The 26,691-nt window shown below is 51.7% G+C and overlaps 1 protein-coding gene across 8 annotated transcripts in view; it reads right to left on the minus strand.

Moving 5' to 3' along the window:
* The window catches only part of TMEM44 (transmembrane protein 44), a 48,696-nt gene extending 22,256 nt beyond the window's left edge, over positions 1-26,440 (minus strand). For 3 of the 8 annotated variants that reach the window (XR_009008212.1, XR_009008211.1, XM_007195157.2), the window contains exons 1-9: positions 26,034-26,439; positions 23,068-23,194; positions 21,263-21,356; positions 20,031-20,197; positions 19,731-19,817; positions 14,528-14,698; positions 11,769-11,909; positions 10,056-10,160; positions 4,688-4,846 (exon numbers count right to left, since the gene is read on the minus strand). Coding sequence is in view for 2 of the 8 variants with exons in the window: in XM_007195157.2 (XP_007195219.2) it covers positions 4,688-4,846; positions 10,056-10,160; positions 11,769-11,909; positions 14,528-14,698; positions 19,731-19,817; positions 20,031-20,197; positions 21,263-21,356; positions 23,068-23,194; positions 26,034-26,170 (1,188 nt within the window). In the remaining 6 variants the exon portion in view is untranslated. Of the gene's footprint in view, positions 1-4,687; positions 4,847-6,920; positions 7,508-10,055; positions 10,161-11,768; positions 11,910-14,527; positions 14,699-19,730; positions 19,818-20,030; positions 20,198-21,262; positions 21,357-23,067; positions 23,195-26,033 lie in introns of those variants that run through there. The other 5 variants (XR_009008216.1, XR_009008213.1, XM_007195158.2 and 2 more) reach the window with 5 other exon arrangements.
* Between the last annotated feature and the right edge of the window lie 251 nt (positions 26,441-26,691).

Here is a 26,691-nt window from a genome sequence, read left to right on the forward strand (position 1 = left end):
GCTTGCAGGGCCCCAGCAGCACCCCCATTTGATCCTCAGAATCACTCCGTAATGTAAGTAGGGCAGGTCTCCTGATTCCCATTTACAGAGGGAGAAACTAAAACCCAAGAAGTCCAAGGCAGAACCAAGGCCGCCTGGCAGGTCAGCGAGAGCCTGGACAAGCCAGTGTGTCCACCCGACCCCTGGTGAGCCCTCTCTCTCCTGCTCAGCCCCGTTGCCCTGGGGGCCCTAGTACAGTCTTTCCTTACCCCCAGGGGAACTAGCTGACTGTCCACACATTTCCGGACGCACCATCTCTCACTGCTGCAGAGCACACAGGGGCACACAGATCTGTGCAGGGCAGATACCATGCCCTGAACTTGATTTCTGGTCTTTGGGACCTATTAGAAATTTCTGGCCTCTTTCTTCATACTTATATGTATTTACTTCTAAAATTAGCACTTTTAGAATCAGTATGTGTGTGTGTATTCTTTTTACTAACTAATTAATTGTTTTTTCCTTGAAAGAATGATTTGGCTTTAAGACTGACAAACATCCAAGGGACTCTGTCCTGGTCTGCTGGTGCTGGAAGCAGGGTCTGGCGAGGGAACAAGCAGTCCTGGTTGTCAAGAGCCTTAGGCACAGAATTAGCAGGACACAGGGGCCTGGGACGCGAGCCTCTTCAGATAGCAATCTGGTGTCTGGCGTTTGGCTCTGTACACACACACACACACACACCACACACACACACACACACACACACACAGAGACAGCTCCAGGTACAGTCATTCTCAACATGCAGACTTTCTTCTGTTGACAGAAACAGCCTCCTTGCAGAATTCCTACAAAGCTTCAATGGCATTGCTAGGAAGCACAGAAGGAAAAAAATGACTAAACACAAAGCTGGACTCAATCTTTTCTGGCATCCCAGAGGCTAGGAGGCCAAAAAACCTTTAAAAGGCACAGGAGCAGTCTCAAGACTGAGGGAATGTCGACCCTGCGCTCATAAAACAGGTGCTGGCTGCCCCGGCAAGTGAGCGGGCCGCTCCGGAAAGCCCTGCTCCCTCTGGGCCCTGGGCCCTCACCCACAGACCATGAGCCGGTGACCCTTCCTCCACATGTGCTCAGAACGCCCTCCGACGGCTGTGTCAGGAGCCAGGCTGCCTGGTGTCGAGCGGCTGCGTGAGTGAGTGAGTGGGTGCAGTCTCCGTGGAGTGTGCCCTGTCTTGCGGAGACGTCCAGAAATCCGCACAGCCCACGCACATGGCCTGTCTACAGTCATGGGTCACATTCAGGCTCCACTGCCATTCGTCTGGTGCCCTGACCAGCCCATCCAGTGGACCCTTGAGAAAAGGTGAAAATAACCCAGGTCTCCCTCCACGCAAGCTCCCATGCCTTATCTGTCTCTGCTTCACCTCTTTTCATGGGCGTTCTGCATTCACTGGCATTCCTTGTAAATCCCAATGTTTTATCCTGTCTATTAGACAGGACCCTGCCTGAGAACACAGGTAGCGCATAGGTGAGTGGAGAGAGTCCTGTGGAGAGAGTTTTCTCATCTGTAAAATGGGAATGATAGATAAGAAACTCGGCCCTGGGTAGTTCCTGCCGAGGCAGTGGGGTGTAGTGGGTAACAACAGGGTTTCAGAGTCAGACAGAACTGGGTTCAAATCCCCAGGTCTGCTAATTATAATGAAGACGATGATGATGATGATGATGAAGATGATGTTTTCTTGGGCAGGTTACTTAAACTCACTGAATCCCAGGCTCCTCTTCTGGGAAACAAGAATATTTAAAGGTACTTGCCTCAGGGCTGTTGGGAGGACTATACCAAACAGTGCTTGTAAAGTATAGAACATACCACGCCTGCCTCATGACACACACGCAGTCACTGTGAGCAATGAATTCAAAGACGCGCAGTGAGCTGAGTGCTGTGGATGCAATGTGTGTCGTGTTGAGGGACCTCTCTTCTCTCCACCTCCCCCGGGTATGTGCCCCAAGGACATGGACACAAAAGCACCCTCTGAGAGTTAAGTCACAAAGTCGTAAAGGACCACAGAGGTGACAAGCACAACACCTTAGCGACAGAATGCCTCCCAGGCCTCCAGAGTGGGAGCGCGCAAGCATTCACTTATGGACCCGCGGGTCAAGCAGAAGCCCAGCTGGCTGGCCAAAGACACAGACAACTGTAGCCAGAGAGCACAGACAGATGCCCTGGGTGTCTCAGCCCAGTGTTAGGAAATATCTGAACTGTGCAATCCATCCTGGGAGTAAGAGGAGTTGCAAACCAGAAGAGGTGATGACCTGGGGCCCCGCCTCTGTCCCTTGGGGGTGTGGTCTGGAGGAGCAAGGTCATGATCAGACTGTGACCAATCTACCAAGTACTTCCCACCGCGTGTGGTGGGTCAGGCCAGCCCCCCTGCCCTCATGCATTTTTCTTTCAAATCCCCCTCAAGAACATGTTTCTGAATGAGTGACCCAAACAGGTGGGTGAAATGCAGTGTCACACTCGTCGGCTAAAAGACACCCTCTTGCTCCCCTTCAGCCATCAAGGAGCCAGAACTTTTAAGGAATGTTGCTCTGAAAAACTGGGGAGCCCACCCAATCCCACCACCCTGAGGCAGCTGATGGTTGATAGGCTTGTGGCTTAACTTTAATTTTCTTCTTTACATCTTCCGAAATTTCTACAATAAACATGTATTACTTTTAAGCGGAGAATATATAGATTACCAGAAGGCCGGATGGGCCACAAGCCTGACAAGCTACACTGTCCCCTGCTCACATTTCATCAGTGTCTGTGTTTAGTGAGATTCTAAGTAACTTCCGATCGGGACTCAGCGCTTTGTCATGTGTAGTGTATGGGTGTTTTGGGGAATGAAGTAGGAGGACTGTGCTGGGGGTTCTGGAGGGGGTGGGTGGGGTGGACGGGGGCACCTGAGCTTCTAAAAATATACTCCTTGTTTAACAAGGGCACAAGCATTCATCTCCATTTGCCTCATGTATGAGTGCGACCCTGTGCCCTTGGAATTTAAAAGGAAAGAGCGAATAGAGGAGAGGGAGAAAAAGGACTGCAAAACACAGAAACGGCCCAAAACAGCCACAAAGACAAATTTCTGAATTTTTCAAGGTCACTGTCCAATCCTTAGCTCAGTTGAGGGTTTCCACTGAGCGAGCTTGTGTCCCATCCTCCCCAAGCCCCCTCCCCCATCTCACCAACTCAACTGTCCCTTCCCCTCACTGAACACTCTCCCTCTCTCCCCTTAGCCTTAGACTCTGCCCAGACTGCTGGCTCCGGGCTGCCAAGCCATGCGCCTTGGGTTGTCTGACACATTCTGGGACCAGATCCAAGAAATAAACAGCACCAAATGAAGGATTCGGGGATACACGGACCCCAAATGGTCCTTGGTCTGGAGCAGAATTTCTCCCTCAAAACCCACCTCTCAATGACCAGCTGTGTGTGTTCCAGGATCAAGAGATAAAGATGAGGGCAGCCCAGGCCCCTAGACCTAAAAGCCTGTGCACAGCCTGGCCGGGGAGACAGGTCCCTGCAGCCCTCAGGCTACACGGCAAACAACAGCAGGGGTGGAAGAGAGGTGTATGCTCTGGGCACCCAAGGGGAGGAGGCTTTAATCTCTGGTGTGTACGTGGAGGGGAGGGGCATTCACACAGCAGGTGGCATCTGGGTAGGATTCTGACACATGGCAGTTGGGCCAGAGGAAATCCCAGGAAGAAAGGCCCAGAGCCCTGGGGATGAGGGAAGAGTTCACGGCCAAGGAGGACATGTATGTGAGGGCAGGGGAGGAGCACGAGGCTGGGGCAGGTGTGCAAGGCCTGAACCCCACACTAAGGGATCTGGACTCTACCCCGCAGATCAGGGGCTCTAAGTCTTTCGGATTTCAGGGTCCACTACGAGTTGAACGAATCTGGGGGACTGACTCAGGACAGCTGATTGATTACTTTGCCAAATAAGGCCATTAAGACCAACACCAAACCCTCAACACCATCTTAGCACTTCCTATTATCGTCAATTCATAAAAGGGCATTTAAATATCAAAAGAGTGGGAGAACCAACAAACCCAGAAGGAAGGACGGCCCCTCCCCCTCCTGGTACCACCTGGCCACTATGCTGTCCTTGTTCTCACTTGCCACAGACAAAGGGAAACTTCCTCCTGACCAGGGCTGGGGGCCACAGCTGTGGGGCTGAGAGTGACAGGACCGCAGACCTGAGAGTTAGACCCATTTCCGGTATCCAAAACGTGATGTGTTTTGTTCAAAGATCCAAAAGTTCAAAATGAGGCAAAGCTTATGAAAGTGCCAGGCACGATGCCCATTGAGGGCCCCCATGTATGACCCTGACAGCACCACAGGGAGAAGCCTGGTGATCCTTGGGGGGGAAGAAAGCCTTCCATGGTCAAATGGGTTTGGGAAACACCAAGACTCTTTAAAAAGTTTGTTAGTCAGCATTTATTTCTGTAAGACTTGAATGTGCCCCGTGATTCAGCGTGCAGTGTTTCCATGACTCATTTGACTGCGGAAAATCCTCCTCAGTGCAGACAGCATGGGAGAGTCCTTGGGCAGATGCTTATTCACTACTGAGCGGGCATGAGGCTGGCGTGGGCCGAGGAGAACAGAGCAGTGCAGGCACCACAGAGGCACCGGCAAGCACGGGTGAAGGAGGCCCCGTGCACCTGCCGGCGGACACAGCACCTACCTCGAGGTCAGAGTTGATGGAGGAGACCTGGGAGGAGCTACTGGAGGACACGCGCGCCCGGATGACCTGAACCGGAGGGTACGAGGGGGGCTCCTGCAGGGACGTGGCCCCCGTGCTTGTCTGTCCATCTCCAGGCAGCCTGGTGGCGCTGCAGCTCGCCTGCAAGGTGTGCGGGGAAGGGCAGGCAAGAGACTTGGTTGGCATCTTTGTTTTTTGCACTGTCAGAGCATCCACGTGCTTCAGCATCCAAAAGGCACGAAAGGACGCAGCCGCCGCCACCCCTCCTCCTGCGGCCACCCAGCTCCTCCTCAGAGGCAGCCAGCCCTCCTTTGTGTGTCCTTCCCAATAGTCTGTGCACACACGAGCAAATGCATGTACATATTTCCCCCATTTCCACTAACGGTAGTACACTCTATACTCTCTTAGGCATCTTGCTTTATTTCACTTAACAACATGCCTTAGAAATAGTTTTATAGCAGATTTTTTTTTTTTGGTAGCATGGTAGAGATGTTCACAATCTATTTAAACTAGTCCCCTGCTGATGGACGTTTAGGATATTCCCAGTCTCTTGCTTTTACAATCAACCCTGGCTGCAGTAAATTATATTGTACATTAAAAATTTCAGGATATAAAGGATAAATTCTTAGAAGTGGAATTGCTGGATCAGAGGGTATGAGCGCTTGTAATTTGGATAGCTGTTGCCAAAAGTGCACTCCATAGAGGCTTAACCAACGCACCCGCCAGCAGCATATGAGAGTGAGTTGGGAAGGGTTAAGGGAGGAAGAAACTTGTGAGATGACCTGTCTGTCTGTCTGTCTGTCTGTCCATCTATCTCAGAAGAGAGCTTCCTCCCACAGGCCTCACAGGGGTGTCCCCGGAGATCCTCAAGGCTCTGGGCTGGGCTCTCAGAGCCGGGCAGTCATCCCACTGACACAGCACAGGGGGAATAACCCGCCTTCTGGACCGTATCTTCCACCAACTAACCATATGACCTTGGCAAAAAACTTATCCTCCTGAGTCTCAGTTTCCTAATCTATAGAAGGGGCTGGTAACCCCTGCCCTGCTTCCTTTGAACTGGTGTCACGGGGCTCAGGTTTAGTAAATGTCCTGGACACATGAGAAGAACAGCTGCTCATACTGGTCCCCAAATCACGCAGGGCTCCAGCCCTGGATGGGTCAAGGGCACACAGTTCCCTGTGAGAGTCTGGCTGGAAGGGAGGGAAGTCCACAAAGGAGACAAAGACAGCTTTCTGGGGGGAGGTGGGGCAGCAGAGGCCTCCCAGGCCACAACAAATGAAAGAATCTATAAATTCCTCAGGTCTGACCACACCTGAGTCAACAGATAAAATGGAGTTTTCAAATGCTGCAAGCTGTTGACTCCTAGGACCCCACGCCCTTGGCCTCCTAGGCTCAGCCTGACCCCAGCTGCATCTCCTGGGAAATCTCTCCTTGACCAGTGCTCAGGAGGGGGTGCTGGCAAGCGTGAACACCACTTTGGCTCTTTTGCCCACTTCCTGATGGTAGTTCAGACAGGACGTGTATCAAGGCACATGGCAACAGGGTACCAATATCACCACAACATGCCCTTCGGGACGTTCTCATGAAAAAAAGAAAATAATTTGCTAATGCAGCAGGCCTGAAATGGTGGCATGAAACGGCGGCATAAAAAGCATGTCCTCGGGGCTTCCCTGGTGGCGCAGTGGTTGAGAATCTGCCTGCTAATGCAGGGGACACGGGTTCCAGCCCTGGTCTGGGAAGATCCCACATGCTGCGGAGCAACTAAGCCCGTGAGTCACAATTACTGAGCCTGCGCGTCTGGAGCCTGTGCTCCGCAACAAGAGAGGCCGCAATGGTGAGAGGCCCGTGCGCCGCGATGAAGAGTGGCCCCCGCTTGCCACAACTAGAGAAAGCCCTCGCACAGAAACGAAGACCCAACACAGCCATAAATAAATAAATAAATAAACAAATTAATTAAAAAAAAAAAAAAGCATGTCCTCTCTATAAGAGCTCAGGTGCCAGAGTCAGACAGGATTAGTCTGAAACCTATTTCTGTGATTTTCTAACTGTGGGATCTTGGGCAAGTGAGTTAACCCTCCCTGTGCCTCACTTTAAAAGAATAATAAAATGATTAACTATTAATAAATGACAATGGAAATAATAATAGTATCTACCTCAGGTTGTTATAAGAATCTGCGTTGCTAATAATTGTAGAAAACATTTATCAAGCGCTTACTTGGTGTCAGCCATCATGCCGAGTAAGAAGCAGCATAGCATTTTGGGCAAAGGCACAGACTCGGCAGAGACAGGTCTGAATCCTGGTTCTACCACCAACAAACCGTGTGACCTTGAGCAGTTGCTTAACCTCTCTGGGCCCCATTTTCCTTCTCTGTAAAATGAGCATAATACCTCAAGGGTTGGCTGTTGGATGAAATGAGTTGATCTATGTAAAGCACTTAGACCAGTACTCCAAGCACTGTGACCAGTAAGTACAATAAGCATCATGGAAGTGTTGGCTGTTATTATTTACTCAAAGCCTGGCAGGTAGTTAGCCCGCAGTAAACAGACCACCACGCGAATGATGACCCCAGAGCCCAGTGAAGCGGCTTCTGCCCAGGCTAGAGAGGGTGGGGCTCCTGGCTCCCTGCTGGGAGCTGTCTTGGAGGCAACTCTCGCCCTCTGGTGGACACAGAAGGAAGAGGCCGAGTGGAAGTATTTGCTCAAAAATGTGCTGGCCGGCCTCAGTGGAGGAGAACGGAAGAGGAACACAGTCTTCTCTCTAGGAGTCTGCTCTCCAGCGGGCATCCACTCAAGATTCAGGTACTGGAAGGGTTCAAGTGAATGCAACTTTTGCACTATTATTTTTCACAAGTGCCACGGCTTAAAAATTTCTAGTGCAAAGCGTTGGCCAGATGCTGCCAGGGCTCCCTGTGCTTTCCCCAGGGCTTCCCATCACCCACCCACCCACCCTCTTGACAGAAGAAGAGCTTAATGGCCGAAGTGGGCTCTTAATCGTGAAAGCGTGCTCCAAACCTCCCAGAACTCCACTTACGTCACATACAGGTTATTTACACCCACTTTCCAAGGAACAACAACAAAGAGTAAAACCTCTCTCTCAGGCCCAAAGTCTGAGCGTCAGCCCGTCCCAGGGGCAGCCCAGCGGGGCGGCTATCACTGCACTCTGCGTTCCAAACACCTGTACGGAGAGCCCGTGACCTGACGCACCAGGGTTTTGGCAAACAAGACAGAAGAAGACACAGTTTATATCCCAGCAGGAAACAGAAAACAAACAAAAGTAAAAGATCACGATAAGTGCTTCGAAGAGCATTTCAAAAGGTAATAAAATAAACAGCAGAGGGGTGGAAGCAACTTTTGAATGAGTGGTGGGGGAAGGAGAAGGTGGCATTTTTACTGAAATTGGAAAGACAGGAAAGAAGCATCCATGCAAAAAATCAGGAGAAAGAGCATGTAGGCAGAGGAACGGAGAGAAATTCTGTGCAGCCAGAGAGAAGTGAAGAGGGGAGAATAGGAGGCAGTGAGGGAGGGGGAAAGCGAGGGGCTGTGTCAGGAGATTAGATTTTATTCTGCGTGAAATGGGAAGCCAGAGGAGTCTTTTAAACCAAAGAGGAAAAAGATGTCATTTACATTTTTAAGAGACCCTTCTGGTTACTGGTTGTAAATGGAGGGGGTGGGACAAGAATAGCAGTGAGAGGAAAACCAGTTAGGAGGCTCCTGGATCTACTGGTTTTTTTCTTTCTTTATTGAAGTAAAGTTGATTTACAATATTGTGTTAGTTTCAGGTGTACAGCAAAGCGATTCATTTCTACATATTTATATGAATATACCTATATTCTTTTTTTCCAGTTCTTTTCTATTACAGCTTATTACAAGATATTGAATATAGTTCCCTGTGCTATTCAGTAAAACCTTGTCGTTTATCTATTTTATATATGGTTGTGTGCATCTGTTAATCCCATACTTCCAATTTATCCCTCCCCCCTACCCTTCCACTTTGGTAACCATAAGTTTTTTTTCTATGTCTGTGAGTCTGTTTCTGTTTTGTAAATAAGTTCATTTGTAATTTTTGGGGGTAATATTTTTTAGATTCCACATATAAGTGATATCATATGATATTTGCCTTTCTCTGTCTCACTTCCCTCAGTATTATAATCTCTAGGTTGGAGCTACTTTAAAAGAAGTATTTGCAAGACTCACAAATGGGTGATATGGGCACGGGCGTATAGTGAGGGAAAGAGAGGAATCTGAGTTTGACCCACTGCACGGACAGTGGTGTCGCTTACTGACATGAGGAAGGTGGGGAGAGGAGCCGGTCTGGACGTGGAAATCCAGAATTCCGTATTGGACACGGCACGTGTGAGATGCCACATGGTGACGATGAAGAGGGGAGATGAAGAGGTAGTGGGGCAGCCAAGACTGGAACTGAAGGAGAGGAAAAGGATGGAGACACAGGCCAGGGAAATCAGCCAGAGCTGGCAGGTAGGGCTATGGGACTGGAAGAGTGTACCCAGAGAAGGGAGCCCTCCTGAGGTGGAGCTGGGGTACTGCAACCTTGAAGTCAGCTCACCAGGAGGAGCCCGCAGAGGTGAGGGTGGCGGAAAAACCAGAACAGGGAGGGGCCCAGAAATCAGAAGAAGCAGGTGGCCAAACGAGTTGAACCTCAACTAGGACAGAAATGACCCCGGGATTTAGCAACTGGGAGGTCGCTGTAGCCTCGACAGGAACGACTTAGTGGGGTGTGGGACATGGAGTGGGCTTCTTGTCGCCTCTTTCCCTCCACCCCTCTTCCTCCTGAAGGCCCCCCCGTGCAGGCCAGAACCCTGGGAGTCATCTGGAGCACGCGGTCCTCCTCACCACATCCTCACTGCCCCCACTGCTCTACCTGCCGACTCCACTGCAGCTCTGCTTCTCCATCGGCTGCAGCCTTGGTTCAGGCCACACCATGTCTTTCCTGGACTTACAACTGTCCCTCGCTGACCCCCTTGCTTTGTCTCCACTCCCTAGTCTGCCCCCCAACACTGCCTGAGTGACGGCTCTAAAATGCACGTCTGACCCTGAGTCTCCAGTCCTGAAGCCTCCTGGACTCCCGTCACCCTCTGATGATAGTCAGCTTCCGCAGTGTGACGATCTCACCCTTACCTCGCCTCCACCCTTTCATCTCCGAACTCCCCTTCCTCTGACCGCCCGCCACCGCCCGCCCCCCACCAAGGCCTCCGAGAGTTCCTTCCTCTTTTTACAGGCTTTCCTGCCTCATTCCGCCCCTCCTGCAGCTAAAGTGTCACTTCCTCCAGGAAGCCTTCCAGGACTACCTCCCACCCTTCTGGACACCCGGCTGTGGCCCACAGCCACTTACCTGCTGCACAGGCTCGATGGTCAGCTCCAGGTAGCGGCTGACGGCTGCCATCCTCTTGAGGGGCTTGCAGTACGGTAGCGTGGTGAGAGGCACCCAGTCCGAATTCTTTCAAGCGGGGATGGGGAGACAGAAAGGGGGATTCTTAAAGTCAGGAGACCTTTTCTAAAAATAGGATCCCAGTTTCTTCAAAAGAACCCCTACAGTATTTGTTTTCCGTTCTTTTATGGCACATTTCACTTTCTGCTTCCGGTAAGATGTATCTTATCTGTCTCTTTGAGGTCACAGTAGGTGGGTGGGTCCCAAACTTTGCTACACCGTGGAATCACCTGGGCTTCTTAAAAAACCAAACGACTGAAGTTTAGTTCTCACCCCCCTCACCCCGCCCCACACCAGACATTCTGATTTAATTGGTAGGGATGTGACTTACAGAGTTTAAAAGCCCCCCAGATAATTCTAAAGTATGGCAAAGTTTGGGAATCACTGGAGTGGGTGCTAAATAAATGCTTTTGTAAAGCAGTGGTTCTTGAACTTTACTGCATACCAGAAGCACCCAGAGGACTTATAAAAACACCCCGAGTTTTGGATTTGGTAGAGCTGGGTGGAGCCCTAGAATTTGCATTTCTAACAAGTTTCCAGGCAGTGCTGGTCCGGGGATCACACTTTGAGAACCACTGATGGAAAGACTGCTGAAGAGATTACAAAGGCTCCACTTCCTCTCTTCAAAATACTAAACACACCGGGCCCTCTTTAAATACCTTAGCTCCCCATTGGGATATAATTTCGTAACAGTTTCTAGAATGGAATGAAAATAACTTCCCACTAGAGCCTTCTTGGGAACTTGGATCTTTGGTCTAAGCACCTGTATATCCCCTTTTACCTTGGTCATACCCACACTATCTTCTACTTCATTAACTCAGTCAGATTACACTGTTAAACCTAGAAAATTCGGAGTGGACCCGGTTCACTCACACGAAGCCTCATTTCTACTCTAAAAGAAATGAGGGTAATGAGGAGCCCAGGTAGTAGGCGAGATTTTTTTTTCCTCAAAAAATGATCTTAGAAAAGAGGGAGCTGCTTTATGTTCAACTCTTTACGAGCTCTCTTATTATTATGAGGCACTTTCTCAATTATTTGCAACCAAGGACTTCTGACAAAGAAAAATTGCCTCCGTTACCATAGTTCTGTTTACTTAGAGGGGTCACCTGATTAAATCAGCAAAAGACAGAGACAGACACATTTACCGGTATGACATAATTGTAAAGGGTGGATGTTATTTGTAAACAGCACTTTTAAAAATCAGCTTTTTAGTAATACCAACTTTTAAAAAAAAAGCTGTGTTAGCGGTGGCGATGCTGTGGATGTCAGATGCATGCAAAAGTGGGAACTTAAGTTTTTACGAAATGAGGGCAAAAAGCACATTACTTCTAAACTAACGTATTAGTTTATATAGCATGTGAACTTAAATATATATATGTAAATTACCAAATAACATAATAGCAAACTTAAAAAAAATATTTTGTACTTGGGAAAACAGAGGATCCTATTTATTCAGGGCACTCAGCATTGCGCGTAACAGTAGTTTTTTAAAGTGACCAACTGGCCAAGCTCGTGGGGACCCCCAGGATTCCCAGGCCCGGCCCCGGTGAGGCTCGCTGCCTCTGCCCATACTGTGCACAAACACCGGGGGGCCCCCGTCCAGCTGTGAGACCTTGCCTCGGTCCTTGCTTCCTGGTTTTCTTCCTCCTTCTCTGCACAGGTCAAAAGGGCTTGGGTGTCGGCGTTCTCTCTGGCTTCAGAGGCAAATCCCAAGGCGTGCCTCATCTTGCTCTTCATCACCCAGGAAAGGAAAATGATCTGAGAAGTGAAGTTAAGGTCCACGGAGGCGGAGACCTTCAGCCACCGGTGCTGCCTTCACCTCTGCACCCTGAGGGCTCCACCCTGGGCTGGTTCCTTCCCTCCCCGGGATCATCCTGCCGGGTCGGCCCCAGAACAGACCCAGCTCACCAGAGGACAGAGCCAGGTCCGACACTCCCTAGTTCCTGTCCCCCTGAGGGCCCAGCACCCAGCCAGACGCCGCCTCTAACAAGCACTTAGTAGATACTTGTTACACAAAAGGATTTTGAAAACCATTTTCTCTGGCTTACAGGAACAGTACACGTAGTGGGTTGAATAGTGTCCTCCCAAAATTCATATCCACTCGGAACCTCAGAATGTGATCTTATTTGGAAACAGGGTCTTTGCTGATATAATTTGTTAAGATGAGGTGGCAGTGGATTAGGGTGGATAAGGTAAGTCCTGTGGCAGGAACCTCACAGGAAAAAGAGAAGTAATGCAGAGACACACAAAGGGAAAAAGGCCAGGTGAAGATGGAGGCAGAAATTAAAATTATGCTGCCAGCTCAATATCAGAAAACAAACAACCCAATCCTGAAATGGACAGAAGACCTAAATAGACATTTCTCCAAAGAAGACATACAGATGGCCAACAAACACATGAAAGGATGCTCAACATCACTAATCATTAGAGAAATGCAAATCAAAACCTCACACCGGTCAGAATGGCCATCATCAAAAAATCTACAAACAATAAATGCTGAAGAGGGTGTGGAGAAAAGGGAACCCTCTTGCACTGTTGGTGGGAATGTAAATTGATACAGCCACTATGGAGAACAGTATGGAAGGTCCTTAAAAAACTAAAAATAGAACTACCATACCACCCAGCAATCCCACTACGGGGCAAATACCCTGAGAAAACCATAATTCAAAAAGAGTCATGTACCACAATGTTCATTGCAGCTCTATTTACAATAGCCAGGACATGGAAGCAACCTAAGTGGCCATCGACAGATGAATGGATAAAGATGTGGCACATATATACAATGGAATATTACTCAGCCATAAAAATAAACGAAATTGAGTTATTTGTAGTGAGATGGATCGACCTAGAGACTGTCATACAGAGTGAAGTAAGTCAGAAAGAGAAAAACAAATACTGTATGCTAACACAAATATATGGAATCTAAAAAAAAAAAAATTGTTCTGACGAACCTAGGGGCAGGACAGGAATAAAGACATAGACGTAGAGAATGGACTTGAGGACACGGGGAGGGGGAAGGGTAAGCTGGGACAAAGTGAGAGAGTAACACTGACATATATACACTACCAAATGTAAAATAGATAGCTAGTGGGAAGCAGCCGCATAGCACATGGAGATCAGCTCAGTGCTTTGTGTCCACCTAGAGGGGTGGGATAGGGAGGGTGGGGGGGAGGGAGATGCAAGAGGGAAGAGATATGGGGATATATGTATATGTATAGCTGATTCACTTTGTTATAAAGCAGAAACTAACACACCATTGTAAAGCAATTATACTCCAATAAAGATGTTAAAAAATTAAAAAAAATTATGCTGCCAGGAGCCAAAGAACCCCAGGAGCCACCAGAAGTTGGAAGAGTCAGGGAAAGATTCTCCCCTAGAACCTCTGGAGAGAGTATGGCTCTGCCTGGATTTCGGACTTCTGGCTTCCAAATCTGAGAGAATAAATTCCTGTGGTTTAAGCCATCAAGTTTGTGGTAATGTGTTACGGCAGCCCTCGCAGACTCAAATAGTACGTGATAAAATCCATTTCTGAACTATTTATGCTAAATCCACAGGTTTTCCACCCCTCCCCCGACCCCACCCAGCATCTCCACTCGCCACTGTCTGAGCTTAGCTTGCCCGAGGCCCTCACACCAAGGTCACTGGGGTGTCAGCACATCAGGCAACACCCCCTTGGGGATCAGAAAGTGGGTCAGCGATCACTGACAGCTTTTCTCTCTGCTTCCCCACCCCAGGCTCCAGCACCAAAGAGGACAGAAAGCAGATGATCACCCGTGCAGGGCAGGTCAGCTCGTAAAGCCCTTCCCAGCCTGTGAGAAAGACAAGGCAAAGGCGAGGAAAACAGGTTCACAGAGGGTGGGGACCAATCCAGGTGGGGAGCAGCACCGAGACGGGAGGCTGGCTCTTCTGTGATCCCAAGGCCAGGAAGCTTCATACTCCCCTCTGCTGTTTCACAAAGCTCCAGTCAAGAGATATTTCTTCTTATTTAAAAAAAAGAAAAAAGAAAAAAAAAAGAAAAAAGGAGGAGGGACTTCCCTTGTGGCGCAGTGGGTAAGACTCTGCACTCCCACTGCAGGGCGCCCAGGTTCGATCCCTGGTCAGGGAACTAGATCCCACACGCATGCCGCAACTAAGAAGCCAGCGAGCTGCAACTAAGGAGCCAGCCTGCCGCAACTAAGACCCGGCGCAACCAAATAAATGAATAAATAATTAAAATTAAAAAAGGACACAAAGCACAAAACTGCACATTGCAATTGTGTGTGCCTCCCCCAGGATTCAAACCACCACCCTGGCTACTGGGAAAGAATTCTTTCTAGCAAGAGGGTAGGAGGGCAGATGAGACACAGCAGCCAAGCCCCCTGGCCTGGGGTGGATACGGCGAGGTCCAGCGCTGCACGGCCGAGGGAGGTCAGGAACCAGGGTGTGGCCCGTAGCAGGTATTCAGGCCGCCGGTCATGGGCCACGATAGCCGAGGCGTAGAGGAGGCCAGCCAGGGCCGACAGGAGCCGGGTCCACAGGTAGATGGAGGGAAATGTCCTACCCCAGCACTGGGCAGAGAGAGAAGGGGGCTGGGCTGGGAGGAACACTGCCACCTCCCTCAGCTCCCTTAAAGCTGATTCTAAGACCCAGGCCCCTGGTGATGTAAGAGGTTGGAGGGCAAGCCCTCTGCCCATGGCCAGTCCCCAGAGGTGCCGCTTCTGTTGGGCTTCAAGCTGCTTCCAGGAATTCCCTGGCAGTCCAGTGGTTAGAGCCCCTCGCTTCCACTGCAGAGGGCATGGGTTCGATCCCTGGTTGGTGAACTAAGATCCCACAAGCCGCGCGGCGCGGCCAAAAAAAGAAAAGCTGTTTCCTTTGTCTGGTGAACTCCTATTCATCCCTCAGAACCTGGCTTAAACCCAACTCTGGGAAACCATCCCTTAACACCTCCACCCTAAGGGGAGCAAGTTATTCCCTCTTTAGGGTCCCTCACACCTCTGACATATCCCTCTACTGGAGTGCCTTTCACCCTGATCATGACTTAGCTCCTTGCACATCTGTCGGTCCAACAGACAGAGGGCTCCTGAGAGCAGGGGTGAGGTCCTCACCATCTTGGTGCCCTGGAACCCAGCACTGGGCAGGGGCTCGTGAATGTCAGTGGGGAGAGCAGGATGGAGACTGAATTATGGAGAGCCAAGGGCCCACCCTTCTCGTCTCAGGGCCACCAACTCTGAACCAGGCGAGACGGGAAAGTCAGGAAAATTAGAGATAACATTCTGGAAATTTTGAAGCCAAGGGGATATTTCTGGAGAATGAGCAATGGAAATATTGGTTTTTAAAAAAGGAAACATGCAGGGTTTCCTTGGTGGCGCAGTGGTTGAGAATCTGCCTGCCAATGCAGGGGACACGGGTTCGAGCCCCGGTCTGGGAAGATTCCACATGCCGCGGAGCAACTAGGCCCGTGAGCCACAACTACTGAGCCTGCGCGTCTGGAGCCTGTGCTCCGCAACAAGAGAGGCCGCGACAGTGAGAGGCCCGCGCACCGCGATGAAGAGTGGTCCCCGCTCGCCACAAGTAGAGAAAGCCCTCGCACAGAAACAAAGACCCAACACAGCCAAATAAATAAATAAATAAAATTTATAAAAAAAAAAAAAAAGGAAACATGCAATATTTATATGTAAGTATCCTTTACAGGTATAAAGTCACTTTATATACACATTAAGTATATACACAAATATTATGTGTTTCCAATTACATAGGTATTTAAATTAATACATAAATATAAATTATATATATATATATATATATATATATATATATATATATATATATATATATATATATATATATAACTTAGTTTGCTCATTAGATGACCGTACTTAGAGACATACAGGCCTTGGTTAAGGAATGGAAAAAATTCAAGAGAAAAAGCATGTTTTAGCCGATTTTCTCCATTTTAATTTTAACCCTCAAAAAGATTCCTGGGACTTCCTTGGTGGCACAGTGGATAAGAATCCGCCTGCCAATGCAGGGGACATGGGTTTGAGCCCTGGTCCGGGAAGATCCCACATGCCACGGAACAACTAAGCCCGTGTGCCACAACTACTGAGCCTGCACTCTAGAGCCGACGAGCCACAACTACTGAAGCCCATGCGCCTAGAGCCCGTGCTCCGCAACAAGAGAAGCCACCCACCTCAATGAGAAGCCCACCCACAGCAACGCAGAGTAGTCCCCGCTCGCCGCAACTAGAGAAAGCCCACGCACAGCAACGAAGACCCAACACAACCAAAAATAGAAAAAAAATTAAAAAAAAAGATTCCTGGGAATTCCCCAGCGGTCCAGTGGTTGGGTCTCCACGCTTTCACTGCCAAGGGCCTGGGTTCAATCCATGGTTGGAGAACTAGTTTCCCACAAGCCGCGCTGCGCGGCCAAGGAAAGGGGAAGAAAAAAAAAAAAGATTCCTCAGGAGTGTTACATCTCCCTCTGCATCTCTTCTAGGTTTGTTCCCGGGCCTCCCTGTTCCTGGCCCGCCACCCCCTGAGCAGACGGCACACAGCTGGGGACGGTGGCCCCTGGCCTACTGGCCCCAGAGGCTGCGGGTGGACTGTCACCCCTTCCCATCAGCCCGTCCCACCTCACACAGCCCAGGCAGCACTGCTATGGCGGGAAGACTTTGGGGTCCTCCAGCCCACCCACCCCCACTTTACAGAGGACATGGATGGCCAGAGGGGAAGGTGACTTGCAGAGCCGGGCTGGGCCCTGAGCTGGATGAGGACAAGCTGGGGGGGCCCTCTGCTCTCACTCCAGTGCCAACTCATGCCCAGCGCCCACTGACTCCGAACTCAAGCTCTTCTCAGGGTCGGTGCTAGGGTCTAGAGGGCTCCGCCTGCGGCGCGGAACTCACAGCAGTGCTCCAAGCATCACTGCCTGAAGACTGGAACTGGCTTGGTGACTCGAGATGTGCTATGAATTTCTCCAGCACACACAGGCCTGTCTAGCAGGTCAGGACAGACGGCTGGGAGGACGACCTGCCTGGTGGCTTCCCGGCAAATCCGCGCTGGGGACTGGAAGCGGGCTGTGCCTCAGACACTCTTACAGCAGCAGTGATTCCCGGCGTTGTCAGCACAACGCTTTACTGATCAGTGCGTGTTTCACACCCTTTGTCCTGTTCAAGGACTTGCTCCTGGAAAAATGGGATCTTTTCCCACCAAAGCCACTCAGCCAGGCTGCTCCTCAGCGCCCCCTCCAGGGGTAAATTAGAAGCGGCTTCCGGGGGATCCAGGGTCCAAGTCCAGGCTGGCTTGGCTTCGCTTCCCATAGCACTGCAACCCTGCTGGCTTTCTCCCTAATGAGGGAACCCTGGCTCTGGGTTATTCATGGGACCAGAGACACTCAGGGCTGGCAGCCCCTCCGAGATTGCCCAGCTCAGTCCCCTTGCAATCTCCCTCTATCTTCTTGCCAAGGGGCCATCAGGCTTGAATGGCTCTAGTGATGAGGAGCCCACTACCTCCTAAAGCAGGAATAACAATACCAATTGTTCTCAACATGCCAGGCACTGGGCAAAGTGTCTAACCCATGGAATTCTTCCTTTCACAGAATGGGAAGCGGCCCTCCCAGTAACCTCTTGGTTATTGATTCTGGTCTTGGTCCTGTTTTCCGAGACTGAGAAGAACAAGGCTGCTCTTTCTGCCCCAAGACAGCCCTCTGTTTCCTGTATCCATGAGCTTCCTTTTTTCTAGGCCAAATGCAGTGATTCATTAAGAAGTGTCTGCTGGAACATACCCTGGGCAGACCCCAAGCACGTGGAACACAGTGAGAAATAGAACAGACAAGGTCACTGCTCTCACAGGGCTGATGCTCTGTGAGGGGACCAGGCAGCAACTTGGTAAATAACTAAAGGAGCTAATTCAGGCTGTGATAAATGCGATGAAGAAAGTGAAGCAGAGGGAGGGACACAGAGGTGGGGCTGGCCTGGGGCTATCTTAGGTGGGATGGTGTTATGGGTTGAATTGTGTCCCCCCAAAAAGATGTTGGAGTCCCAACCGCCAGAGGTAGTGAATGTGGCCTTATCTGGAAATAGGGTTTTTGCAGATGATCAAGGTAAGCTGAGGTTATTACGGTGGGCTCTAATCCAAGATGACTGTGTCCTTGTGAAAAGGGCAAAGTCAGACACAGAAATGTACGGAGGGAAGCCATGTGACGACACACACACACACACACACACACACACACACACACACACACACACAACACACACACAGGGAGAACTCCACACACATCCTGGGGTTGTGCTGCCACCAGCCAAGGAACTACCAGAAGCTTAGAGAAAGGCCTGGAACGGATCCCTCTCTAGGGCCTTCAGAAAGAGCGTGGCCCTGCTGACACTTTAGTATCAGACCTCTGGCCTCCAGGACTTAAAGACAGTACGTTTCTGTTGTTCAGAGTCTGGGATACTTTGTTATGGCAGCAGCAGGAAGCTAATACAGGTGGTCAGGGCACTGCAACGGTTCCTTCAGAGGTCCTCCTGTGACACGGCTTCCCAGCCCTGACCACACCCTGGAGGCCCGTCCCAGCGGCGGCTGAACTGAGCACAGTGCCCCCCATGCCCCCCTCCCTTGCCCTGGAGACAGCATCTTTGCTGGTGAGGCCCTGTGCCCCGGGAGGTTTCAGGCTGCAGCTCCCACAAGTGGTCAACTAAGCACCCGCCTCCTCAAATCCTGTTCTCCTGGGATTGCTATTAAACCACAGTGCTCTTGGGCAAGACTAAATGATGGGCCGTCACATTTCTGGTGTCAGGCCCGGCCATTTTCACGCGTCCATGATATGTGGCTCTTCGGCAGGTGCTCTCCCGCCTCGGTGGCCTTTCCCACACACTCGCCTCTGCCCTGGGCGCCTTCCCTTCACCTCTGCCTCCTCAGACCCCACCTGGCCTTCGCTGCCAACCTGGGGCCGCGCCAGCACCCAGTGCCTGGCAGTGTGAACAGTTTTCACCCTCGCTCATTTGAATAATGTAGGAGGCTTCTCTCTTTCTTCCAAAACCCCAAACATTTGATTCTTTCTTAGAGCATTCAAACATCCTGCTTTCCATTTCTGTGTCTTCCTTGGGGAGACTGTGAGGTCCCCAAGGGCAAGCAGGGCATCTCAAGGCACGTCTGTTTCCCCCAAGGGACTGGCCATCACAGGGCTTCCCTCATCCCAGATGCCTGGAAAATATCTGCCAACAAGACACTCTCGAATACACAGACCACAGGAGCTGCATGATCCTGTTCTCTAAAACCTCAGATCTTCTCATTCCTTCATGGGGTGCTTGCCTATCCAAACTCAGGGGCTCCTTCCGGAGAGCCTGCTTTTCACTTGCTACGAGAAATGGAGAGAACACAGTGCCCTCTCCCTGTGAGCCTCAGGACCCCCTGAGGCCTGGGGGCGGCTGTCCGCTGCCCGCACACACGTGTATACACGCACACACACCCACGTACACACCCACATGCGCACATGTGAACGGAGACACCACCTCTCCACCCCGGTGACCTGGAGCTGGGAGGATGCTCCCAGATGCCCTGAGACCAGACCAGCTGGAACCCACAGTCCCGGCCCCAGACTCACGATTCTGGAGAGTTGGGGGATCCGGGAAGCCCAGGAGCCCAAGGCTGCGATGCCGCCCAGCAGGTAGCCAAGGATTTCAGTATTGTCCTGTGGGAAGAGTGATACACTCAGCACCCCGAGGAGATGCCCATGCACCCCAGGCCCGTCCTTTTCTGCTTTTAGGAGGTTCTTCCCAACAAGGCCTAACCCTGACGCCCACCCCCAGGGCATTTGTTGGAACTAGGAGGAGGGGAGGGGCCCGCATTCCCCCCACCCCCCGCCCCACCGCTGTCAGGTCCCCCTGAGCAGGCTCGGCCTCACCTGTACCAGGCTTCCCAGCAGCCTCCGCTGTGGCCCTCGGATGGGGCCTGAAGCCTTCGGGACAGCGGCCCACAGAGCCCAGCCTGGGCCCAGGCTCAGCGGCAGGACCAGGGCAAATATGCTGGCCCTGAGCTGCCGCCTCCTCTTTCTCTCCCGGGAGCCCCGACCTGCAACAGACACCAAGATCCCACAGGGCTCCCGGGATCTGGAACTCTACAGACAGCTGCGTGGGAAGAACTGGTGTCGACCCCAGACCCGAGGCCAGGATGGGCTCCCACACTGTTGCACAGGCCAGCCCCTCACCCCCCCTTCAAGGGCCTGTGGTTGCGTTTTCCCCCCTTCCCCTTATCCCTCCACCCCCCCATGCCTGGCACTCTTCCCCCACAGTGTTTTATGTTTCAAGGCAGGGCAACGTGATCCTTTATCATATGCGTCTGCATGCACACAGAGTCGCCCGTCCTAGACTGGAGACCGCTGAAGGCAGGCACCGTGCCCGGCCAGTTCTATAATCTGCACGGAGCCCGGCACAGAGTGGAACCGGCACAAGCTTGGTGAATGTACTATGAGTGGGCACACTGGTGCCAAGGCACCAAAGCTGTGAGTAGGATAAGCATCGTCTTTGAAAGTCTCCTTGAAACAGAAGACAGATCCTCCTCTGAACAATTCCAAAAAGAACATTCCTCCTCTGGGCAGCCTCGAGCATCTTACATTACCCCCTGATGCAAGCATTTCCTTTTGGGACACACTGCTGCCCCTTCTCAGGAACGTCCCAGTCCCACATGCTTAAGGCTACTCGTCCCATCTCAGTCACTTCCAGCCCCCGCTCGGCCTGAGGCAGCCCAGGTGCTTCGCTTGGAGCCCCTGGACTTGCACACTGAGTATCACTGCCCATCCCCAAAGCCCTGCCCGCTCCCCTTCCTGACCTCTGCCCATGCTGCTCTTTCACCTGGAATGCCCTTCCTTGCGGCCCCAGTTCCGACGTCACATCCTTCTCTGACACCTGCAGCCCCTCCCCTCCTCTGGTTGCCCATTGTGTGCCCACACCCCCTTACTAGCAGCGCTAACTACCTTTTAGGCCCCTGACTCCCCACTCTGGGTGAAGCCAGGGAGCTCGCCCACTCGTCTGTGCCTGGCAGGGTCCAGGCTCGGGCGTGACGGGGAGAGGCACTCAGCACACTGATGGATGGAATGAGTGGATGGATGAAGACAGGAACAGATGGCAGCACGCTTACCTGAACTGGACTTGACTTTGGAGCTGCAGACTGGGAAGAGAATGGACACAAAGTTCACCAGGTCAACAGCTGCTAGGTAGGCACCAGTGAAGACCTGGGAGCAAAGGAAAGAGGGTGTTGGTGTTCAAACATCTTTCAGCAACTGCAGCACCTCTCATTCTGGATCTCCTCTACCACGTGTGTTCCACTGATGTAGGGCTTCCAGGGACACCTCCAACCCCAGGAAAGGTTGGTTATCACCTCCATTTGACTAACCCTCGTTAGTTGCTTAAGTAACCAATCCCATTATGCAGACGCCCATCAGAGAGATGGGACAAGAACTCAGCCCGCCCCACTTTCCACTGGACAGCATACTCTCTGCTGTGCAACTTTGGCCCAGCCACTGAACTTCCCTGGGCCTCGGTTTCCTCATCTATAAAGCAGGGATAATAACAGTGCCTCCCTCATTGTTAAGTAGATTGTATGGGCCGATTCATGGGAAGTTGCTTAGGCCAGCGACTGGAGGAAAGTAAAATGCACCCACCCATACATGCACTAGCTACTGACAGTATAGTTGACACTTGAACAACTCAGGGGTTGGGGCACCGACTCCTCTGCAGTGGAAATTCCAAGTATAACTTTACAGTCAGCCCTCTGTATCCGGGGTTCTGCATCCATGGATTCAACCAACTGTGGATCCTGTAGTGCGTAGTGTGTATTTATTGAAAAAAATCCACGTATAAGTGGACACACACAGTTCAAACCCATGTTGTTCAAGGGTCCACTGTACTTAGTGCTTAAGAGCACGCATTCTGGGGTTTGAATCCTGACTCTGCACTTACTAGAGGGTGACTTTAGCAAGGTTATTTAACCTCTCTATGCCTCAGTTTCCACATGTATAAAACAGGGATAATGAGAGCACCCACGTCATAGGTCGATTTGAGGATTAAATGAGTTAATACATGAAAAGCCCTTAATGTCAAGTACATAGTTAAGTATTTAATAAATATCAGCTATTATTATTGGACTTGAGCTAGGCCTCATTATAGTCTATCAGCTAATGAGAATGGGCTCCCAGAATGAAAGGTGATTTGTTTCTGATAGAATGCTGCTCACAGCAGGGTCTAGAACTCTCCAGATCTGTGTCCAACCACTAGGCTCCCCTCCTTCACATCTACCTGGATGGCAAAAGGCCAGGACCAGCCCCCTAAAGTGGGACCCATAGGTCCTCCTTGGGATATGTGTTTTGGGATAAGCCCCTTCTACACAGATTTGTTTGAGGGTCTAGACTTTGGAAAAACTTGCAACTGCTTCTCACTTGCTCCAAAGCCCACATCACCACCTGGGAAAGGATTCAGACACCCCTGCCTCAGCTGCGGCTGGGCCCTGGGCTCTAAAAACAGTAAGAGCAACAATCCCTTTTTATTGGACATCTACTATGCGTCAGCTGCTGTTTTAAGTGATGGGGATATGGTAGTGAATAAAAATTTTTGCCCTTATGGAGCTGACATTCTAGTAGGGGTTAACATACAATAAGCCATAAACATAATGAATAAGTAAAGTCGATGGTATATTAGGGAAAAATAGAGCAAGATGAGGTGGTCTGGAGCACCTGTGGTAGAGGCAGGGCACACTTTTAAACAGGTGATCAGGGAGGGCTTATTGAGAAGGAGATATTTGAGCAAAGACTTAAAGGAGGTGAGCAGTGAGCCACGTGGGTATTGGAGGAGCAGGAAGACCAGCAGGGGCACAAGCCCTGAGGTGAAACTGCCTCGCATGGGGAAGGAACAAGACAGAAACCACTGTCACCTGTGGGCCCAACACACCTGGATGGTGAGCTGTTTGGCCAGAATCGCCCCGATGGTGTCACACAGGCTGGTCAGGAGGCAGCAGGCAGCACACAGCGCCGACTGGTCCCGTCCGGATTTCTTCCCACATCTCAGATAGAGAAGCCTGTGGGGACAGACAGGCGTGTGGGCAGAACACAGAGATGTGACTTTGGGTTCCCAAAGCAGGTGTCTGAAAAGGGCAATTGTGACTTTATGTCCTTCAGAATCACTTTCTTCCCGATATTCAGCAGGTGGTTTTGACCTTAGTTTACAGATGGGAAAAGAAAGGATGGAAAGCCTCCGAGCCTCTGACCAACAAGCCCATGGCAGGAGGCAGACCTCATGAAAGGTGGAAAGAAATTCCTCCTACAAATCTGGCTGCCTCAAGTTCATGACCCACCACTCAGTGCTGACAAATGAGCTGTCAGCTTTTACGTTTTTGAAAGGAAACAGGAGGGTTATAAAAGTAACCCAATCATTGCAGTTTAACTGCAGAGCAGAGTTAATTGCCTGGATTAAAAAGGCAACTTGCTTCTTTGAAATTAAAATGAAATCTTTCTAATCCATCTGTGCAGTGAAATGGCCTGGCTTCTGCCAGCTGCATCCAAACTGATTTCATTTTGGGTGCATGTTCTTCACACACTGGGGGAGACTCCTTGAAGTTGCGATGGCACTTTGGGCTGACCTCCCCCTAGGGGCCCCACTGCTGGCTTCTCTCCCTTACTGCCTGCTTTCCACCCCCAGGAACAAGCGCAGGAAGGCAGGACAGACTGGAAGGGGCCAGATGTCTCTCTGTCAGCATCATTGATCGGACCTTGGAAATACTTTGTTCTAGATGTTTCCCTGCTCCATTTCTATGGAGAAACTGAGGCATGATTGCAGTTCTGGTTTCATTTCCTCTAACCACAGGGTGGTACTCATTGTACATCATTAGGACCATTTGACTGGTTCTGAGCGTCAGCCCTTGGGACTAATGAATGAGGACAGAAGGCCATTGGGCTCCCAAACATTCCCCAACCGGCCAGCTGAAGCCCAAAGCTCACAGTGGGAACACCAACTGTTAATTTGGGTCCTGAAACTGTTTCAAGGCCCAGGAGTGAAGACTCCTACATTAGAGACTCTCTGAGTTGGACCCAAATTAGAAATAATTCATTTAGGGCTTCCCTGGTGGCGCAGAGGTTAAGAATCCGCCTGCCAATGCAGGGGACACGGGTTCAAGCCCTGGCCCGGGAAGATCCCACATGCCGCGGAACAACTAAGCCCGTGCACCACAACTACTGAGCCAGCGCTCTAGAGCCCGCGAGCCACAACTACTGAGCCCGCGTGCCACAACTGCTGAGGCCTGCGCGCCTGGAGCCCATGCTCCGCAACAAGAGAAGCCACCGCCATGAGAAGCCCGCGCACCGCAACGAAGAGTAGCCCCCGCTTACCGCAACCAGAGAAAGCCCACGCGCAGCAACCAAGACCCAACACAGCCAAAAAAATAAAACAAACAAATAAATAAATAAATTTATAAAAAAAAGAAATAATTCATTTCAACCCTCCCATTTGAGAAAGGAGAAAACTGAGGCCTATGGTGAAAGGTGAGTTAATGGCAGGGCTTCTGCTTCACGTGGGGCGGCTCTGCATGTGCCCTGTGGCTCTTCGGCCACTTCCCCAGCTCTCACTTCCCGGGCTGACCCTGACCCAGTCCCCAAACAGCTGAGGCAAGGCGAAAAGGCAGAGGCTGTGCTCTCAGCCTGGCCACTGGGCATTCTCGAGGCAGCTCCTTAACCTCTCCAAGCCTTAGTTCCTGGAGGGTAAGATGTCTAATAATACTGGCTTCAGAGGGTGGTGGTGAGGGACAAGAGAGATAATGCACGAAAAGTGCCTTGTTAGTGCCCATCCTCTGATCTGGGTAGTTTACCTCACAAGCCCGCCCCCTTCTGTAGGTTCTGGGATTTCGGTTCTCCCCATTCACTCAGGCAAGTTAGTTAACCTCTCAGCAGCTCAGGCTTCTCATCTAAGCGGGGTCAATGACAGTCCCTACCCCATGGGGCTGTGGCAGGGGTCAGTGAGTTAACGCAGCACAAGGCCCTCAGTCACTGTTCTAAGTGTCTTCTTATTCAGATGCCAGGGACTGGGCAGTGGGGCGGCAGAATCTCTCCCCCAGCGTCAAATGCCTGAGGGGAACGTGATGGCCTGTCGAAGGTGAGCCAGTGCCAGCCTCCCTCAGGGGTGGTCCTTCTCCCCTGCCAGGGAATACGTGGGTGGCACCATCCTCCAGAGCTTGGGACAGGGTGGCAGAAGATCTGGAGACCATCTTTAGCCAGACTTCACCCTTAGAACCCAGGTTATGGGGACCACTTGGCCAAAACACTCCAGGTGTCGGACAGACCAGGGCAAAGTCTGTGGCCAGAGTCGGGTACTAGCCTCCCCTCTTCTCAGCTAAGAGGGCCAGTAAATTGAGGCCCGAAACATTGAGAGACTTGTCCAAGGCCCTTGCCCTCCGCCAAGGGTTGATGGCAGTGTTGGAGCAATCATAATGCTGTTTAATGAGCACTTAGTAAGAGCTTTACCAGCACTATTTGATCCTCCCAGCCGTATTATGTGCTATCATCCCCATTTACGTGAGGACTTATAGCTCGCCCAGCTCACATGGCTAGTAAACGGGGAAAGGCTGACACTAGAACCCAGGACTGGCTGCTTCCGGTCCACGGCCCCGTCCACTGCACCACCCAGCCTCCTCCTGCTGGCTCCCAGACCAGCCTCCTTGTGCGTGGAATCCGGAAAGAAGTAATCTGATTTCAGTCTACAGCAAAATGTTCCGCTCGATCCTGCAATTGTGCTGCCTCCTGCATCCTCCCTTTCTGCCCCCTTCCCTCTAGGTTTGCAAGCGCGAGTTAGCAGAGGGCAGTGCCCCATTGCCCCCCACGGCCGCCCCGGTCCCCGCCCCGGCGCCGCCCGGCCCCGGTCCCCATTACAGCGCGTGGACGGCGATCCAGCAGGAAAAGGCGCAGATCCACAGGCCGAAGGAGATGCAGACACGGTGGCGGGCGAAGCAATGGTCCAGGTAGTCCCAGTTCCAGAGCGCGGGCGCGGGGCTGGGCGCCTCCTCCATGGCTGTCTCGGCTCCGCCTGGCCCGGTGCCCGCGCCTCCCTCTGGCCGGGGACCTGCGCGCAGCCTCCCCCCGCTGCCCGCCGCCCCGGGCGCTGCCTCCCCGCGCGTCCCCTTCTCCGGTTCTGTTCCTTCGCGGCGGCCCCAGCCGAGCGCGCCGACCGCCGGCCGGAGACGGGCGCGCCCAGCTCCGCGCTCCCGGGGGCGGGCGGCGGCGGTCAAGACTCGAGGGAAAAGTTTCCGGGAACGCGCGGCTCCCCACCCCTCGCGCTATTGTCGGGGGGTCGGCGCGCGGGAGGCCGCCCCCCAGCGGCGGAAGCCGGGAGCAGCCTCTGCACAAAGGCTGCGCCGCCCGCCCCCCCCAGACAGCGGCAGCACGGCTCCCGCGGACCCCTTCGCTGTCACGCACCCCCAAACCCGGCGGCCAGAGCGGAATACAGTGACCTGCCGGCGCACTGTGAGGCACCTCGTCCGTTCATTAACCCACCATATTTCCTGAGTCAAACAATACATACTTGGCGCCT

Source organism: Balaenoptera acutorostrata, chromosome 4, assembly GCF_949987535.1.
Source record: "Balaenoptera acutorostrata chromosome 4, mBalAcu1.1, whole genome shotgun sequence".
Taxonomy (NCBI): Eukaryota; Metazoa; Chordata; class Mammalia; order Artiodactyla; family Balaenopteridae; genus Balaenoptera; species Balaenoptera acutorostrata.